This window comes from Morone saxatilis, unplaced genomic scaffold (genome assembly GCF_004916995.1).
Source record: "Morone saxatilis isolate NCDOM2014 unplaced genomic scaffold, NCSU_SB_2.0 Contig24, whole genome shotgun sequence".
NCBI classification, from domain to species: domain Eukaryota; kingdom Metazoa; phylum Chordata; class Actinopteri; family Moronidae; genus Morone; species Morone saxatilis.
Genome location: NW_023339807.1, coordinates 6,369,277 through 6,390,554, shown reverse-complemented (window position 1 = coordinate 6,390,554; position 21,278 = coordinate 6,369,277). Strand labels below are relative to the sequence as shown.

Genomic DNA, 21,278 nt, shown 5'->3' with positions numbered 1-21,278 from the left:
CACAGCTTTGCGTCTGCCTCTGTTAAGGGAGGACCTGAAGTACTAATCATGGTAGTGGTCTCTAATCAAGGATGGCAGCTGTGCATTCACCCATGAGAGTCATAACATTTTAGGGTGGATATTGTACAAGGTCACATGTTCATCTCAAAGACAAACACGCAACACAGAGCTACAGTATAGACTCAAATATCAGCATAGCTTTGGATAAATTAATAGTTACTGAAAATGGCCATGCCTACTGAGGTATGTTAAAATGTTGATCAGAATTATGTATTCTTTCAAGAAATCCAAGAAGCAGAGAGGCTGTTCACAAAGAACAAACTGTTGAAGAAAATAAAATGTACTTACATCAGAACGATCATTTTAATGCTGGCTGCATTTCTATTTTTCACTTGGTTAGACTAAGTGAAGAAAATCCCCCATCCACTACTCATCGTCTGTCACATGGCTTCCTCAATCACTGAGCAGCAAAGTCCAAAACCAAACTGTCCCTGAGCCAATCCTACGTTACTGGCAGTTTTGGCGGTTTGAAGCTTACGTGAACCACACTTACCCTGAAGCACAGTTGAGCCAAACAGCATGAGTAAAGGAATCCAGCCAGTCCTCAATCACCATTCAAAAAGGAGAGAAAGGGGGGAAAAAAAATCCAGCTTTGTTTGAGCATCCTTTGAACGGCCTCCCAGCTCTAACATCCCAAACTGAAGGCTCCTCACACACACATACATACTCCCTCTAACGCACACTCAATCAAGGCCACTCATTCACACATGCCCACATACAAACACACTTTCTAAACACACTCACACATGCCCTGATAACTCATGCTTTTCCGTTGCCCACAGTCACAGGCAAACAATGTCCTCCTCTCCCCTCACAGTGCACCCCTCCCCTCCCCTCACTTCACTTCTCCTCCCACCAGCTCTGCTCCTCTCCCTTTCTTCTTTGTTGTGGGAGCTGTGATAGAGGAATTCCTTCCTTGTTAACGCCGCCGATGGGATAGTGCGCCCAGATGGAGACAATGTATTCCAACGGCTCAGTTGAACTCCCACAGTTCCCAGCCAAGAGTAGTTTTCACATGGAGGTCAGATTGTGCCCGGTGCCATACAACGACGAGGCGGTGGCATTCTCACCAGCCCTGCTGCTGCTCAGGTTGCTCCTGTACCAGGCAGCTAGGCGGCAAAGTGCCCCCTTTACCTTCCCAAGGCTTTTTCTCTCACTCTCTCCCCCTTCTCATCTCAACAAAGCCCCTCCTCTGGGTCTGACTGTGGCTCAGAAACTCCATGCTGCTTCTGCTTGAAAAATGGGATGGGTGGGGGGCTAAAAGAGGAGAGTTTTCTAAAGACCCCTGGGCCGCCCTCGGAACATTCACATGTTAAGTGACAGCTGCCTCAGCCCATTCCCTCTCTCGACGGCGAGGGAGAGAAGTGCAGGCTACAAAAGAAGGGACCCACACCCACCCTGCTACCCACCCACTCACACATTTACCCCCAACCCCCTTGCAGTCCCCCCTTCCCCATTCAGAGTCAGTGCAGCAGTCTCCACAGCAGCAACAAAGACGACTAATTACTGTAAAACATCTCAGATTACTTTTCAACTCACTTCCAGCCATTGCAACCTCGGCCCATAAACAAAGAGGCTGGAAACAAACACACACAGACACAAAAATAGAGAGCAATGGGAAGATAATACAGAGTCTTTTCTCTGCTTTTGGCATGGGAAAGCAAAGGAAGGACCCCTATGGTGAAATTCTATCATTCCCCATTTGTCACAATATTTGCCTGCACACCAAGAATACTGTATGCAAACACCATTACAGCAACATTTACTCACATTTTCTTGTGTTTGAACTAAACCATGTGAACTTTTTCTTTTTCAGGTGTTTATTTAGATACTATGCGATGAATACACCTGAAATATCTCTTTAGAAATGTCATCATTTGCATGTGCACTAAAACCCAACCAAAGCGTGCATACAGGTGACTAACAAAGAGCGTTTACGCCCCATATCCTGCCCACTATTCCTTTCCGCCTGTATTTCTCCAGCCAAGCAAGGAATCAACCAATCGACTGATCCACCAAATGCGTGCATGCATGTACAGTAAACACACCCACACACTCTCTCTCACTCTGTCTCGCCAATGCACACACACGCAGGATCATGCAGATACCCGCCACTCAGCCCCCTCCCTAATCCACAAGGTCACTCATTTGAGTATGAGTTAAAGGAGAATGCATGTGAAGGATGAAGAAACATTTGATAATATATTTTCTATATTCATTTGCCTGTATTTAATCTCTCTGCCAGTACAGCCAGGAATTATAATATCGTCTATGAGTAGGAGGAATGTACAAGTACATATATCGCCTCATAAAATATCATATTATCAATACCACTCGCTCAAGTGTAAAGTGCCTCCTGTATTACATGTGAGTGGAAATGTCTTTGAACCTGTCAATGCAAACGTGGTTTATTCAACATGAGGTGTGTGCAGAGTCCTGATTTATTCAGTGTGGGCCACAGGATCAAGATGTAACTCCATTAACAAAGAGACAGGTACATTCTGTGAGAGCTTAACGCAAGGTTTGTGCCTCTCAGAGTTCAACATAACCAGAGATAAAGGCTTTGCTGCCATATTAGTAAAACGACTGATTTTTTTTGAATTTGCTAAATGCTAATCAGGTTTATGTCCACCACCCTAGTTTAGACCTTAGTTAGCATGCTAACATTTCTTTATGTAGCATCAGCTGATTGGAATGGCATTAGTTTTGCAGGTACTATATTTGGTCATTAACCAAGCTAGTGTGCAAATTGGGCCTAAAGTCACTGGAATATTTCTTCTAGGGACCTTTACAATATGTAGCAACTTTAATCCACCCAAATATTTCACTCAAAACCAAAGACGTAAACCTCATGGTGGGCTAGAGTAATACATCAGGGGATTACCAATGTCAGTAGGATTCATCCTCTGGGAACCATAAACGTCTGTACAAAGTTTAATAGAAATCCATCCAATAGTTATACCAATAGGGCCAACGTGGTTGATCGATAGACCGACATTGCCATCCCTAGAACCATGCTGCTGTCACTGCTAAAACTCACATAATGTGGCATTGGGAATTACACTTTTTCTGCTGAAGGTGGATGAGATGAGGCTCAGCTATGATTAGTGAAAGTTGCATTTTGAGTAATTACAACTCGGTGTTCTGAACATTTTGAGAAAGCTGCTGAAATCTGTGGCATGTAAGCTAACTGGGATGGGACACATTTTTGTTGAAGCATCACTTTGCAACTGGCAACACGACTGTTTTCTTGCATGAAAATATTTCCTAGCGCACTTACAGTAAAATCATGTCACTGTCCACACAGCTATTCATTCAGTAGCATTATAAACCTCAATGAATGAGCAGCTTAAGATGCTGGTGGTGGTAAAAATAGGCTGGTAATTCTACTTTGAAGCTGCTTCAGGTTTTCTCTACATTACTGCCCCATTTCTGACCCCCCGCCTTCTTCCAGCCTTGATTTATGCAAATGGTGATAAAAAACAAAGGCGTAAAAAAAAGAAAACTGAAAATGCCTGTCACTGTGGCCGATGAGAGAAAGAGTGAATTGAATAGAGTGACCCCTGTAGGGTCAAGATATTTAACCCCTGAGTACTCCAGTGCTAATACAAGAGTTCCCAATCTCCCCTTAAACATATGCTATATCTCACAATCTTGGAGATGTACAGTAGTACAAAAAACAGGGAATCATACATTATAAATGTCTATGGTTGACAAGACAAAATGCACAAACCCACATATAGCTGTTTCTTTGGGTCACTTGGAGAGCTAATGTCTTTAGCTGTTTAATGAGCAAGTAAGGCTCACATTCCCCGTCCCCCCTTTCTTTATCTGAAAGGAGCTGGCAGTGATGAGGCACCACTTTGCCAGGAAGACATTGTTGTAAAACCATGACACCTGATCCCAGCTTTCAGCATCCTGCAGCCCCCTCTGTACTAATTAAATGATTTTGCCAAAAAATCTCTCCTCTCCATTTCACAGTAGGTGCACACAGAGCTTACACACAGGTCTTAAAAATACAAGAGCTGATGTGGTTGAAGAGCAACTGGCACGCCGAGCTATGCGATGATGCAATAAGCTGTTAGAAGGTGGCAAGAAAGAAACTCATCTTTCCGTCAGCAGCCTTCATTATGCTTCCAAAATGCACGTGATAATGGAGTGGACACAGAATGGGAATGGAATAAAGTGAGTTTCCAAATTAATGTGATTCCAAATTAGCGTCCAATGGGAGCCTAAATTTGATCACAGATCCCATGTGCCAAAAGAGCAGAGAAAAAAAGATTAATTTTACGGGCTTGCTTTCTCCCTCCTCTGCTATCGCAACCTCTCTCCTGCCTTCAAATTAAATAAGACCTCAATGGCTCCTCCACAGAGCATGGTAATTAGCCCTCTTCGTGAGACATGAAAAAAGAGGGGGTCCCTTTTAAGGGTCAAACCAGAAGCACAATTCACCATGCACACTGTCATTTATCACCAAAAGAGGTTGCTTCCAAGAAAAGTGGATGAAAGGCCAATGGGCTTCCCTACTGGGTTTCCCGGCCGTGCTCGGCAGCCTGGATGCTGGAAATCACAGCCGAGGATTCAACGTGGGGGACAGAGGAGTTCAACTTCATGATCGGCTCCGTGTTTGATTCAATTGCTCCCAGGAAGAGAGGATTTACACACAAGTCCACTTCTTTCATTGAGCACAGGAAGGCACGGGCAATAAAGGAAGAGGCCCCACATTGCCATTAACCCTGAGATAACCTAAAGTGCTGTAAGATGAAAATCAATTTGACACACCAAGCAAGTGAAACACAGTGAATCGGATGTGACATTTCATCTCAACTTGAGACTGTAGGATAAACAAGCTTACTTTAGCGCCATCCGAGCACCCTTCATTATTCATTTGTCCTGTAGGTGATTCACAGCAATGAAAACAAGCCTCCTGTTTTAAAGGTTATGACAGCGCCAGAGAGCAAGGATGCTGTTTGCTGGCTGTCAGAAACAGAGAGGAGAGGATAATAAGCTGTGATCTCTCACCCCTTTTCCTGGGCCTGTTTGTAAGTTGTGTGTACAAGGCTTATTTGGGATGCAGCATCTGCCACAGGCCCAGGGAAACCAGAGACCTTTAAGACACAGACAGCCTTTATCCAGAGGAGGCTCATCAGCAGAGGGGGCAGGGGAAGCAGAAAGAAGAACTTCTGACCTTAACCTGACTGTCAAAGTGAAGAGATGACGTTTGGACTTGTCAGTGACATGATGTTGAGACACAGCGTAAACAGAAAGTTAAAATTCCTATGAAAGGCTTCTAATTTCACCATCACTCAGCTGCGTAAGGATTTCATGTCCATACTGTCTCTCATGACTAGAAAACACTGACATTATTACTGACATTAGTGGTACTCTGATGTCTGATGTATCCCCATTTATAACCGGATCTTATTCCACACAGGAGTATCATTTATTGTGTGTAAAATCACATTTAATTAATCAATAACAGTGGGCATTGTTACAAATATAGAAATAGTGATCTTGTGAATTTTTTATATTCTTAGAATTTGTATTACTACCACTTGGAGTGGCAAAAGCTGGAGATGTAAACCATTTTCCTTTACATTTATCAATTGATTTTCATCTCTGGTTGTATTAGGCCAGCGGTTCTCCAACTGTGGGGCATAGAGCCACTGCAGGTTGGCCGTGGATGACCAGGGGATTGGAATATTGGCCAAAATATTATAAATACATAATATTTGAATCAAAATGAAATACATTGATTTGTAAGATATTCAATTTACTGGACTATTTCAAAACTACACTACAATATCCGTTCAGTAGCTGTTTTGGAGATTTTGACTGTATCATACGATCTTAAACATAAAAATCTTAAACATCCCTCTTTCAAGAAATCCTTAAAGTGCTCAGAGGACTGGAAATCTGAACATCTACAATTCCACGACATCTGGGCAACTGCTGAGAACGATCAAAAGCTCCAGAGTAGCTATTTAATGGACCTTGTGGAATTGCTACTGTGATATCAAATTAAAGAAAAAGTGATAGAAAATGTTATTTGTACCATCCGGGTGATGATCTGATGTACCGTATCTTTAAATTTTGTTAGTATAAGCTAATATATAGCTATATTTTGTAGCAAATTATGCATGGCCTTTGGCAAACATGCACATTAAGTGAACTGATGATTCGCTCCTTGATTTCTTGGTCTATTAATGCATTTTCATATTCAAGGTTTCCTGGTCCATAAGGTCGGCATTCACAAACTGAATGGTATTTCCATGTGAAATGCTTATTATATTCATGCTTGACAACCTCCAATTTGAGGCTCATATGCATCCCAGTGTTCATGGGAAAAACAGTTTAAGATGTGCCAGTGCATGCCTTGTGTTTAAGGAGCAGGTGCGTGTCTCTCTCCTGTGCATTGTAGAGGGGTCTGTATATTGGGGGCTGCTGAGGGATGTCCTCATTCATGCTGCTAACTAACGAGTCCCTCAGGCCCAGACTGAAACCAGCAGTGCAGCAGACTAACAGCATTACCATGACAAAGGTCTGTGGTCGGATGCGGCATGATAAAGGCATGGTAGAGATAAAAAGACACCCCTTTATTTCACACACTCTCATTGGGGGTCAGACTAGGGCTCTCCAAAGCATTAAAGCTTTCGTGACGTGATAAGACATGCCTGTGCATCTTACACATGAGTCCCCAAGGAAACATAGACAAAATGTAGCATGTAAAAAGAATTTTTAACTAAGAAGTTCTTCTGTTGAAGAATGTTCCTTTTTAAAAACTCTGCCCGAGATGCTAATCCATGAGCTTCTTCAAAGGTCATACGGGTTCAAGCACAGATCGTATTTTGTCCCTTGGCCCTTTTTAACCACACAATCAATTAATGGCTCAAACATTCAGTCAGGACAATGTAACACATTTACTTCAATGGACCATATAACTAAATCAACCAAAACCAATTTTTACTATAACAATAAAAACATCAAGCACTCTTGATCCTTTTGTGGAACTGATTCACAGCTCATTGAAGCTGTTGCAGTCACCCTTCACTAAGAATAATCAAATAAATTATTACCTCACCATCTTGCTGCTCCAGGGAGCTGCATCATGTTAATGTTTTGTGCTAGAAAGGCTTTCAGTTGGTGCTGCACAATAGATCAAGCTCAATGAAAATGTTTCTTATCTAAAGGCTGAATTCATTCTTTCAGCGTCAATGCACAATCCCCTGTAAGATAAGATGTTAGTTTCATTGTCCCATTATGCAAATTCATTTTGCTGATTGAATATTGCTAGAGTTTTAGAAATGCTTTGGAGATGGATGTGATCTGATTGGTTGAATTAGACTTGATGGGAGGAACCTAAGCCCAACAGGTTTAATGGCCACTTATACTGATAGGAGAAAAGGTAGCAATGCTAGGGCTAAGCTTAGCTTGTTAGCAACCCTGCTGACCTGCAGTGAACACCAGTACTTTGTTTGCCATTTAAGTTCGTCATTTAGAGCTTTTTCAATCCAAGCAGTAACAGTTTCTGGTTGCCGCCTTGACTGACAAATCTTTGTACAAATATTGGTACAAATGGCCGCATGACAAAATCTACAGTTGGTGTTCAATAAATGCCTCAATAGTCAGATCAGAGTGCTCTTACCATAAAGATCCTGCTTTTCTTTTTTTCTGCCCCCTTGCCTCTTCCTCCCATCTGAGTCTAATGTCTTTTCAGTATGTGCGCTCATGTGTGCAGAGGGCCTCCAGTGCCAAGCACTTCTCCAGCCTGGCTGTCCGGGCCAGGCACAATGGAGCCTGATTCCACAGCCCCTCGGTCCCCCTGTGGCCTAAAGAAGTCTCCCCGCAGGAGTGGAGGAGGACCACCTCAGTGTCCGTGTGAGTATGTTGGGCATTGAAAAACCTCCACAATCCCCTTCCTCTTTTTTGCAATGCTCAATTAATTAAAGTGTTAGTGTACTGACCAGCATGACTCATTGGTTCATTTTCCTCCTCTTTCTTGGTTTCACTTGCTCTCTTACCAACATATTGTTTACAGGTGCCAGTTGTACTACTAAACTGAGATAAGATGAGTCTGCATCGATCTCCATAGGGATGTTGTAGTAGGTAATGCAATAAGATTCTGTAGTTACAAGATGCATCATGGGGAAAATTGAACGGAAACAGAAAATATCCTAGGAAAACATCAGAAAACAATAAGAACAATTACAATTTTATGGTTAATAATTATTTTTTACAGATATAGTAATTGCAAGTAATAGAGTTAAAATATGCTACTTAAACAACATGCCCTACATTGTATTCAGATAGAAAAATTGCTGTGGCCCAGATCTGGCCCACATACCGTGTGGAATGATGGCACTAGGACCGTCTGCTCCTGTTTGCCAGATTTGGGCCACAAACAGATCACAGAATGGCCGCATGTGAGCAAGACTGAACCAAATAAACCAAAAGTGGCTCAAATATGTTTTAAGAGGGCCACGTTTGCTGCATCATTTTCGGGCCACTTCAGGCTCACATCCATTTTAAAGTTGACTGCAAGAATAATTTAAAAAGGCCATAAAACATCTTTATTTTCGGTTTGTTCGTTCCCCCTCTCACCTCATCATTGTAACCCTCCTGGGTTATTTTAGTAATGCTAGCAATGTGGCTGTAGGGATGGCGATGTAGGACTGCCTGTCCAGTCCAGATAGGAATATCTTAACAACTATGAAATGACTGATGATCTATGGTCCTCAGAGGATGAAACCCGCTGAATTTGGTGAAAACTTGACATTTAAAATAGCGCCGCCACCATGAGGTTGACATTTGCAGTTTTGAATGCATCTTCAAAATTGACATTTTCCAGTACTTTGGTTTATAATGAAATGCCTGCAAAACTACTGACTTCCCCATCAGCCTCAGTTGTGCTTTGTGTGTAATGCTAATTTGCAAATGCTAGCTTGCTAACACACTGACATAAGACCTGCTTAGCATTAGAATTCTCATTGTGACCATGTTAGCATGCTAACATTAGCATTCATCTTAGTCTCTTACTAATCTCTACAGTTGAGTCCTGTTACTTGATAATATTGAAGTGCTGTTGCATTGTTTTTTCAGTGTGACAACAATATAGGGCCCCACAAGTGTCTTTGTAGCCTTCAGAACAACTGCAGTTGTTGCACATGCAAAATGAAGGAGAGTGAGAAAGAGCAGAGACATGACGGATGGATTTCTTTGCATGTGAAACCCCCTTTGTACCTTTGTTTGAGAAATTCTGATGGTTTTAGACTGAAGTGCCCAGTGCCTGATAATATTCAGTAACTTGAAATATAACCAATGGGGAAAAAGCATGCTGTCATCACAGCTAGAGAATCAGATGACACACATGCACGGGTGCTTTTGACAACTGTAACATGGGTGTGGTGAAAGATATAGAGTGAAAGGTGGAGAGACAACAGAAGGCAGACCGACATTAATCCCAACTAACCCTGGGGTCCAGAGGGGGCAGCCTCATCTCCATGCTTTTCAGCCACTGCCTCAGTGCTCTGATCTGACCCCTAAACTCACACTGCCATTGACTCAAGTCCTCCTCGTCCCTCCTAAAACAGAGAGCAGAAAGTGTAAGATGTTATATTGATCATATTTTACAATTGCATATCTTCAACATATAGTCAGGGAAATGGAGCACACGCACATAAAAGGATCATCTAAATCGAGCCAAACAAATGTTAATTATCGCCTTATTATTTATTTGTTAATAGATATATTTTTGTACAGTCTCAAGCTCTTGGTTTGTTCTGTCATATCATAAACAGCATTAAGCAAAGTCGTGACCTGGACTACAGCAGAAAGAGGTAAAACCAAGCCTTTAAGAATTATTATTCTCATCAAAGGACAATATAACCAGGGCTCAGAAAAAAAGATCTCATTAGGGAGGCATCTGCTCTCTCTCTGTCTGTTGGGCTGGAACTTTAGTCTTCTTGTTTCAGTATGTTTCAATTAGATGTTTTACACTGTGTGCTATCTTCACAATTCAGTCTCTTTGCTGGCAAGTGCAGATGCACTGGTCTATAAAGCTGATACAATTGACCAACTGCCGTCACAGGCTGTGTGTTTTGGTTTGTTGACTGTTCACTGGCCACTTTTAATCAAGCATTTCTCACAAGGATTTGCTTCAACTATAAAATAAGTTAAATTCAAAAGTATGTGATAAGCTGTTGGTGCTTATATGAGACATAATCTGAACTCATAATTTATTATTTCTTAAATGTTAATTATTTAACTTACACAGATGTCATAATGTGTAAGTTAATCAAGGACTCAAGTTAGCTATTATTGTGGCACTGTGCTGAGAAGAATGAATCTTATACATTAGCATACCCATATCTCTGATCCTGTGATGTGGGTGTTGGTGATCCAACCAAAGCACTCGCTTTATCCTGCAAGAGACCATTGGGGGAAAAATATATACAAAATGACCCTTGCACCAGTCCTTGGGTTTAACTTATTTTTTATAGCATTTCCAGCTGCTTGAGCTGACACTCAACAGTTCATTACTGTATACGGGATGTGATGATGTGTTGCTCTTTGTTCTTACCTCCCTGCCTCCAGCCTCTGATACAGGGAGAGCTGGGAGGGAAAGGGTCAGATCAGAGTAGTCAAGGGAGCTTAGTGAAGAATTCTGGGAGGTGAATGCCCCGTTTCTTCTGTTGGCAGGCTCCTCCATCAAACCCAGTGGCTAATGTTGGCACATACAGTAGAGCAAAATATGTTTACATCTGGTATAAGGGGATTGGGTGTAAATCCACATGCATGTCATGGGTGTTCAATGAAGAGGTGATTTCCAATGATGATCTAAATGTTGTTTCAAGGTCTTGGACACCCTCATCAAAACACATTTCTGGGGGGGAAACTCATTTTGTGGGGAGCTAAAACAGGTATTATGCACGCAGTACTATTGTATAATAATGTACTTTTTTAAAATCTAGACATGCCCTCATAGATTTGACAAATACCTCCTCATTACTGTAAACATAGACCTCAGTGGGTTCATAACATGCTTTTAGACTGTGTTTATTAGGCTGCATTTCATCTGATTCACTGTTGCTCTCTTGGGGATGAGTGTAGGTCAGTCTAACACTGCCCTCATGTGGTCTACTGCATTTTCCAGGGGAAAGATTATTACCACTGGGAAGCCAATGGGTTAATCAGCAGAGACCTTGCGCAAAATATCAATGCATTTGTTTTCCCTCTTATAACCATTTAAAGATAAAATTGACTTTGTGTGCAGTGGTAAAAAAGCAAACACTGGAAAATCATGCTTTTACTGGTCCACTGCAACAATATTAACATTACCCTCCATATAAATGATGTGTAAGAAACACCAAGTTATTACTTTTTTCATATTTCTTATATATTAACATACAGAACTAGCAGGTTTAGAATTGTTGTGCTCTAATAGGTGCTTCCACTTGGAGGGATAAAACATAGGCACTATGTGAAGTACTTCTTGTGATTACTTGTGATTTTCTATTGTGTCATTTGTGTTCCAATGTAACTTAAAGGTCCAGTGTGTAGGGTTTAGTGACATCTAGTGGTGTAACAACGTCGGTGCTTCACCCTCCCCTTCCAATTGCGAAGGGAAAAAAAGATGCAAAAACAGGAAAACACAACTTTGAATATTATATTCTATTTCTGCCAATAGAACCTTGTACATGTTATATGCTGGACCTTTAAGACAGGAGCACTGAAAAAAACAGTTGATAGCGTCAGATGCATGGATATTGATGTATGACAAGAAGGCCTCTTCAGAGCATATTTATTTACAACATAGTGTTATGTTCATTTAACATATAACAGAATCCACTCACCATATCATTCAAAGCAAAAAATCTGCCCCATAAGCAAAACGAACCAGTTAGTTTGTGAATTTATATATTGCTAAAATTAAAATCAGCAGTTACATCTGCAATTGTCTAACATTTTTCCCAAATATTCTTTGTAAAGTTAGTCAAACATGCAAGGAAAATTCATAATATATCAAAAACTTGATGAAAACAAAGAGAAAAAAAAAGGGATTTACACATATAAAACACTTAAGAGATACATAACAAAAAATGTTTGATGTGGAAAAATAACTATAAGCAAAATAAAGCTTCAAGCTGTTTTTCAGTTTGCTAAGGTTCTCTGTGGCGAACTGTCAACTGAAATGAGTTAATTTGATATAATACATACATTCATGCATTGTAGTGCTGTATCAAATATGTCAATTCTCCAAATGTATCTTATTAGCACTTTGGTTGGACTGAATTTACAGAGAGAGATAATACAAAAATATACTTGAAGATGTGCTGTACTATCACTAGGTAATCCCAATGTTAATGAATGAATAAGCATGCACCCCCAAAGAAGTGTTAATGCTTTGGGGGAGTTCTCCAAACAAATGTGAATATGAATATGACAACATAAATATCACTATTAGCATTCAAGTAATAAATATATGAAAAGGGTCATGAATGAAGAGTGTTCCTAGAAAGGCATCCCAAGATAGTGTCAGGTTGATTCAGCCTCAGCTTTCTTCAAATGTGATGTGCAATGGAAGAAAGGACATACTCAATGGCAGATCTAGAAACAAAAGAAAATAACTATGAATGGAAATCAAAGTAAACCAAACCATACAGCGAGCAAAAACAGAAATTAAATAAAAATTGCAAAACAAATCCTGATAAAACTTAGCTTCATCTTTCGCAAATGGAATGAAAATGGTATGTTTTCATATTTGTTTATATGCTGTACCTGTGTAACTGTGTGAGGATGACATGGACTCACAAATCCATCCAAGTTGAGGGGATCGCATGCTCCAGTGCTCATATGCTGGATTCTGAGGAACTGAGGCAGCTGTCAAACACAACAGGATAAAAAAAACACAGTAATGAGAGTTCGGAATAGAAATAGTTCACAAGTGATATCACCATGACAGTATGCATGATAGGGAAGAAATGGCATAAATAAATGGCATAATCTAGGCTCTGAGATGTGGTCAAAATCAACTGGAGAAAACAGACAAAGTAAACAAAGGGAAAACAAACATAAGAAAACTCATTTCAACTTACAAGAACCAAAATAACAGGAGGCAGATCTGTATGGGAGAGCAGGGTAAGGTCTGACATCATCTTGGGATTTACCAGGAACACTTGATTGATGGTGAATATAAAGAATCCAAAACTTGGAGTGTGTAAAACAATGGTGTAATGAAGTCAAAGGATGCAAAAATCCACAGAATATAAATGAGTAATGACAGATGTGAAACTGGTTTTCCGAACAGTCTGAATAATTTTAATTCTGGCACTTTTTTTTCAGTGTTGTATTCCTGTTGTGTCTTATTTTGTAGTGTCTCATTGGTGTATTCTTACTGGGTATAGTTAGACAACATTTAACATTAACACAAAATCTGTCCATACTCTATACAAACATTCAGAGATTTGAAGGCATCAATGTATTTTAGCATCTGTTAAAAACATTAGAACTAATTTGACATACAGTATCTCATTAAGTAGTACTGTCGAAAAAGATAAAAAATAGACAAATATTCTTGAATTTCAAAAGAAACAAGGAATACTGGAAAAATATTTCTGTTTGACGTACATACAGTATATATTAGTTTCAGAAAGCACAAGTATACAACTTTTTAACAGGTGTAAGATGAAAACTATAAAATCACTTAAGAAACAGCAGAAATGTCATGCTTTGCTTTGAAAAATATAAACTGACTTGGTAATCAGTGCTAAAGAAAAATAATATCTAGCAATGCTTGGTTATGTCTCAATATATGAGGCACATCTGTTATATATGAAAACAAAATCCATAGCCTAATCAACATTTTGTGACTACTCTTATGATGTGACCATATGCTTGGCAGAATAAATAAATTATATTTTCTTTGTTACTGTAACTTTTTTTTTTCCTGTGAGAAATGCAACTGTAAAGTGCATTAATATTGTTGGTTCTTAGTCACAAGTTGTTAGTAAGAGAATTAGCTAATCAGAATCTGCGGCTGTAGCCAGTTGAAGAGGATGTGAAGGAGGAGGATGAGAAGTTCATGCTGAAGCCAGAGCCAGCATCAATGCTGCCTCTCCTGGAGCCTGTTCGGGATCCCGTCCTTGAGCCAGTCCGGGAGCCATAAGCAGATCCTGGGCCACTGACATTGTATGGACTGTAGAGGCCTTTGCTGGACTGAGAGGAGGCCTCCAGAAGCCTTAGGCTAGATCCTTCCTCGACCATGCTTTTGTCCATGGCATCTTTGAAGGAGATCTTTAGTTTGGTTTTTGGACATGTTAGATATTTAGAATAAGCATTGACATCTCTCAGTTTCTGGGCAGTGCGGGCATCGATGGTGCCCTTCTTGATGGATTCATCTAGTGCCACTCTGCCTTCAACATCAGGTTCAATAAGTCCACCAGTCAAATATTGGACCTCAAGGAAACGCTGTCCAGCCTCATAATACAACCAGCCCTTCTTCAGAGCCTGGGAGGCAGACATCTTCACTTTAGTTCTGGGGTCTTCAAATCCATTGAATGCTTTTTGAGCCAGGTTGAGGCGATCAACCATGATTTTGTCTACAAGGCCTTTTTCTGTAGCATCAGTGACTGAGAATCTCTCTCCAGTTGTGGGGTCAATTATTCCTCCTGTGCAAGCTTGGGCCTCCAACAATCTTTGTCCTGTGATGTTGTCTACCAGGTTTCTATGAATGGCCTCAGTGATAGACACTTTCTCCAGTGTGTCTATGTCTAAGATTCCAGCTACGGGGCCAGTCTCCTCTGATGGGTCATTCCATATGACTGCAGGCGGTTTAATGGAGGGTATGGGGCTCATAGGAGAGGAGTAGGTGGAACCAGTGGTGGAACCAAAGGAAGATGAGCGAGACCGGAAGCCTCCCATGTTTCCAGAAAGCATGTCAGCAAATTCAGTAATGGACAGGTTTCCAGCTCTATATGTATCAAGAGCATTCTGGTCAATGAGGCCACGAGAAAGAGCATCGTCAACATCATACTGTCTTCCTGACCTTCTGTCGATGATAACAGATTTGACAGTACCATCAGAGGAGGTCATTGTGATCTCTTCCCATTCACACTCCTGCTCAGCAAGCTCCAAGTAGGTCTGGTGGTCAATGAGCCCCTTCCTGTAGGCCTCATAGACAGTCATTTCTTTGCCTGTCTCAGGGTCTACGATGACAACTCTGCGCTTACGAACTGAGGATTTGGAGGAGGTCTTCCTTTCTCTCTTCTTTTCTTTCAGTAACAGGAGCACCAGGCCGGTGTCAGGATCAGTGATGCACCTCTCCATGAGCCCGAGGTAGGTGAGGTTTTCCTCAGTGTTAGGATCGAAGAAGCCTTTGGTGTCATCAGATGGATCTGTCAGGATCTCATTCATTTCCTCATCGAAGAAGCCACGTTTGTAGGCTACCTCAACTGGCAGACGGTGACTTTCCTCTGGGTCAATGATTCCACCAGTGGCAATCTGGGCTTCCAGGAGACGGATACCATGATCTTTCAGGATGAGCCCTTTTTTCATGGCCTGGAACAGGGAGATAGTTTTGCCTGAATAAGGATCTCTATATCCTGTCACTGCACGCTCAGCAGAGAGCAGCTTGTCTTTGAATTCAGGTCCAACAATTCCCATTCTCACTGCTTCATTGACAGTCAGTTTGAGGTTTTTGATTGGATCAATGACATACCCTGTGGATGCCTGGGCCTCAAGGAGTTCAAATGCAGTGCCTGGCCTAATCATGTTCTTCTTCATGGCCTGGTAAATTGATAGACGCTCCTTTGTGGATTCTAAAAATACACCAGCAATACAGCTTGTGCCCTCCAGGTACCTTGACAGTCTATCACTAACCTCCTCCACTGTAATAAGACCTTCATTCAGTGCAGTGACAGTCTGCTGGTCGATAATTTGTGAACGGAGCAACTCTTCCATTGTGATCTGTTTCCTCAGACCCTTGAACATCAGCCTCTTGTCACCCAGGGAGAGTAGGCGTAAGCCACCATCTAACTTGCATCTCTTGAGCAGCTGTGCATATGACAGGCTCTCTTCAGTGACAGGGTCAACAAATCCTTTAACACTGTCAGTCAGCCTTTCATTGGTTTCCTTGTTTATGTAACCTCTTTGCATGGCAATGTCTGCTGGCAGGTGGAACTGGAATTCAGGATCAATAATACCACCCGTGGCAGTTTGTGCTTCTAACATCTTCAGAGCATAATCCTCTGGAACAAGATCCTTTTTCATGGCCTGGAAAAGAGATATAATTTTACCACTGTATGGATCTTTGTATCCTGTGACTGCTCTCTCAGCTGAAAGAAGCTTATCATGGATTTCAGGACCGACAACACCCTTACGAACCGCTTCGTCAACCGTGAGTGTTTCATTTTTAACTGGATCAACAATGAATCCTGTAGCAGCTTGTGCTTCTAGGAGACTGAGGGCTACTTCTGGTTTAATGAAACCTCTCTTCATTCCTTGATATATGCTGATCTTGGAGCTTGAGTCAGTTGTGATTCCAGCAACACAGCCTGTGCCATAGAGATATTGTTTCACACTGGTCAACTCCATTATGTCACGGATGTCCCTCTTTCCCTGTTTAAGGAGGTTGTATGTCTCCAAGTCAATGATGCGGGCGTTGTAGAGCTCCTCAATAGTTATCCTTCTCCTTATAGTCATATATGACAGTGGATTATCATTTCTGATGATCTCTCTCTGCTCCATGATCTCAATAATAATGATGATCATCCGTTCTTTGGTGATTTTACCAGAGCGATATTCATCCATGAGCTTCTGCCTCTCCTGCTCTGGAAGCAAATTCGAGTTCATGATATCCCAGAGGTTCATTGATTTATCAGCAAGGCCCTCAATTGGAATGTCAATTTGGGTGTTGGTCAGATCACTCTGTGTTTGTTCCTCTGTGTAGAGGTATGTCTTCTCCACAACAGTTGGAGACTGAGGCTTAGAGAGTGGGAGGATGTACAGGCCTGTCTCTGGATCTCTTTGACACTTGTTTTTAAGCTGACTGTAGGTAACACTCTCATCAGTTTCTGGATCTGAGAAAGCCTTGTTATCATCAGATGGTTCAGATAGTGTCTTGGCAGTGTCTTTGCTGAAAATGTTCTTCTGATATGCAACATCAGCTGGGACACGGTGGCTGTTGACAGGGTCAATGATTCCTCCACTAACCATCTGTGCTTCTAACAGTGGCATGGCATGCTCTTTCAAGATGAGATCTTTTTGCATTGCTTCAAAGAGGGAGATTTTGTTGCCTGTGAATGGATCTTTATAACCAGTGACAGCTTTTTCTGCAGAGAGGAGTTTTTCATGGAGCTCTGGACCGACAAGGCCTGACTTCACTGCCTCATCCACTGACACACACTGGTTCCTCACTGGATCTACAATGAACCCAGTGGCAGCCTGGGCCTCAAGAAGTGAAAGACCTGTGTTGTGTCTAAGGAGCTTTTTCTTCATAGCCTGATAGATGCTTATTGTCTCTTTTGTTGGCCCCAGATAGATGCCAGCGATGCTATCAGAGCCCTGGAGGTATTTATTGACATTGGGATTCTGACTGACCTGTTTAGGTGTTGTTTTTCCTTGTTGGAGAAGGTCAAAGGTTGGTTTGTCAATGATTTTGGAATCATACAGAGAACGTGCTGGGACAGGAGCCCTGAGTCCCTTGAAGCTAGACTGCTCTTGCTTCTTGGCCTCTTTCTCATCTACAATTGTGATAACAATCTTGATTATCTTTTCAATTGTAACCTTTCCTGACCTAAACTGTCGGAGCAGGTCAAGCCTTTGTTCCTCAGTGAGATATTCAGAGTTGATGATTTCCCAGATGGTCATCTTCCTGCCCTTAAATGGCCCAGATTCAAGCTCCACAGTTGCCTGAGTCATAGCCTCTTTTGTCTGGACTTCAGTGTACGTTAGTTCCTCCTTTGCATTGATTGCTTCATCAGAAAGAGGCAAAAGTGGGAGACCAGTTTTCTTGTCAGTGACACATCTCTTAAAGAGCTGTGAGTATGTGACAGTTTCTTTTGTATTGGGGTCAAAGAAGCATTTAGTTTCATCAGTGGGGCTGCTGAGAATCTGCTTCATTTCATCATCAAAATAATTTCTCTTGCAGGCCACATCATGAGGAATGTGATGGCTCTTTACTGGATCAATAATGCCACCAGTGGTCATTTGGGCATCAAGCAGTCGAATCCCTTGTTCTTTAGGTATGAGATCTTTTTTCATCGCCTGGAACAGAGATACAGTCTTTCCAGTGTAAGGATCTTTGTAACCTGTAACAGCCCGCTCGGCAGACAGGAGTTTTTCATGCAGCTCAGGACCAACAACACCTGCTTTGACAGCTTCATCAACAGTGTACTTCTGATTATGAACAGGGTCAACCAAATAGCCTGTTCCTGCTTGGGCTTCAAGCATGTTCAAAGCAAGCCCTGCCCTCATCATGTCTTTCTTCATAGCTTGATAGAAGGACATTGTCTCCTTGGATGAGTCAATAACTACACCTGCAATGCAATTTGTACCCTTCAGTGCTTTGTGGACAGGCTCCATTTCAGACACCTCTTTGACTGTTTTATTGCCCTTGTGCAATTTGTTGTACAGGTCTTTATCAATGATTTTAGATTCCATTAGCTCAGTGGCAGGGACAGGTGCTCTCAGACCATCAAAGGTAATTTCCATCTTCTTCTCTTTCTCCTCTGCCACAGTAATCACAATCTTAATGATTTTTTCAATTGTGATTTTGCCTGTCTTGTACTGACGCAGAAGGTCCTTCTTCTGGTCCTCAGTGAAGTACTCAGAATTGATTATTTCCCAAATGGTGACAGTCTTTCCCTTGAATCTTCCAAATGGCACAGACACAGTTGTTTTGCTGAACACATCCTTGGTCTCCTCCTCTGTGTATATACTTGAGCACTGTGCAGCTTTGTCTGTGATTGGAAGGAGTATCAGACCATTGTCAGAGTCAGTTGTGCATCTCGCCATTAGCTCAGAATATGTCAAAGGTTCCTGAGTGCTGGGGTCAAAGTATCCCTTTGTGTCATCTGAGGGGTTCTCCATAATCTTGTTCATTTCAACATCATATTGTCCCTGTTTACAGGCTATTTCATTGGGTACACGGTGACTATTGATAGGGTCGATGATGCCACCTGTTGCATGCTGAGCCTCAAGGACTCTGATTGCGTGATCATGTTCTATTAGACCCTTCTTCATAGCTTCAAAGACAGAGATCTTCCCACCAGTGTATGGATCCTTGTAGCCAACAACTGCTCTCTCAGCTGAAAGCATTTTGTTGTGCAGTTCAGGGCCAATCAACCCTTCCTTGACAGCCTCATTAACAGAAAGTTTCTGGTTCTTAATAGGGTCTAACATGTAACCTGTGGCTGCCTGGGCTTCAAGAAGGATTAGGGCTGTGCCTGGAGTAATCTTCTTGTCTTTTGATGCTTGATAGATTGACATTTTTTGATTAGATGGTGTCAAAACACCAGCAATGCCGTTCTTTCCTTTGAGAGTTATTTTTAGATTTTCAGTCTCACCAAGCTCTTGCACAGTAGTTTTGCCATTTTTCAGCTTGTCAAACTCCTTCTTGGGTAAAAGACCAAGGTCGTGAAGTCTGCTTGCAGGTACCTTTTCACGTATGCCATCAAAAGACAAGGGATCTGGTCTCTTCTCTACACTGTCTACCACATCACCGGCATTTTGGCCATTGTAAACTCCCTTTGTTGTCTTGACCATTGTTACATGGATGAGCTCTTTGTCTGGCTTTGCTTCTTCAAGCTGTTGTAGTTTCTCACGCAATTTCTGGTTTTCTTCTGCAAGAATTCTTTCCTGCTCTAGTCTCTTTTTTTCCAGTTCTTTCATTTCTTTTTGCTTGTTCTCCATCTCTTTCTCAGCCTCCTTTTGTTTGCTGAGGGCCGCATCCATGGTAGCCTGGAGTTTCTTCTTCTCATTCTCCATCTGCTGTCTCTGGCGTTCCTGTTCATCTTTGAGAGCTTTGGCCTTTTTGACTTCCTCTTCAAACTGGCTCTCGAGCCTTTTTTTCTCATCTTCAATTAGCTTCTCCTTTTTCAACAGCATCTCCTTTTCTGTCAGGAATGTCTGCTGGAGCACAGTCTTCTCATGTTCAATTTGTTTCTGCTGTGCATCAGCCATCTAACAGAAAAATAAAATGAAAAACACAAGTTACAATAGGTACATTGGTGAGGCATATATTCTTTACATATTTTGTTTATGTAACAATGTTATGTTTTGAATTTAAATTGTTTATTTTGTTTCATTTATAATGGCTACAATTTGTACAATGCACTATGCTTATGCATACTGTATGGAGATAAAAACAATCCCTTAGGGAAGTTATATGTGTGGTTTTCTGCTATTTTTTGAGAGGATGATAGTTCAGAATATATTTCTTTAAAATAAATGTAGTCTTTCCCTAGCATCCTTGTTACAGTTTTCAGGACAGAAAATTCCTTGAATTGGTGTTTTTTTTTGTGTGGTTGTTCTGGAATTTCCTAAAAAATAAAAATAAGAAATGACTTGAATAAACTGAACAAACTTTTTAAAATTTTAACATACATTTTGATGTGAATATTGCCCTGCCTACAAGAATTTAGACAAAATATTGTCTGTAAGGGAACCATTATCGCCTTTTTGGAGTTAATGATCATCTAATAATACATAAATAATATATAATAATATGTAAACATATGTGAAATGTACACACAATTCAATCTCTTCACTCTGAAAATTGATTACAAAAGAAAATTAAAATGACAACGTTCAGCTACTACTACTACTACTACTACTACTACTACTACTACTACTTAGAGTGGACTGTAACCCTCATATAATGTGGCTGTAAAACTAAGTTAAACCAGTCCAAAATGATACACTCCTATTTGTAAGAACTTAATGGTGGCTCTTCTTATCAAGAGGTCACACTAGACTGAAATAGAATTACGAGGACCTTGGACATTTGTACAAATTACGGCACTATGCATAGACATCTTACATTTCAGTTACGAAAAATCAATGACATCCTCAGATCTGTATGATAAACAATTTGCATGGACTCTTGGAAGGTACCTTCCAAGAGTTAAACATTAAAGAAAATACTCTACTCTTTTTCAACTTAGACCTGTGTATTCTAATAGTATTCTAATAGAATATTCCCTGTTCACTAACCCTGTACT

At 41.1% G+C, this 21,278-nt stretch overlaps 1 protein-coding gene across 1 annotated transcript in view; it reads right to left on the bottom strand.

The window, feature by feature from the left end:
• Positions 1 to 11,843: 11,843 nt before the first annotated feature.
• LOC118336383 (plectin-like) overlaps positions 11,844 to 21,278 on the bottom strand; it is a 73,769-nt gene continuing 64,334 nt past the window's right edge. Inside the window, 3 exon segments of the mRNA XM_035673019.1 lie at positions 11,844 to 12,666; positions 12,838 to 12,939; positions 13,155 to 20,238. Coding sequence (XP_035528912.1) covers positions 14,083 to 20,238 — 6,156 coding nt within the window. The 3' untranslated portion in view covers positions 11,844 to 12,666; positions 12,838 to 12,939; positions 13,155 to 14,082.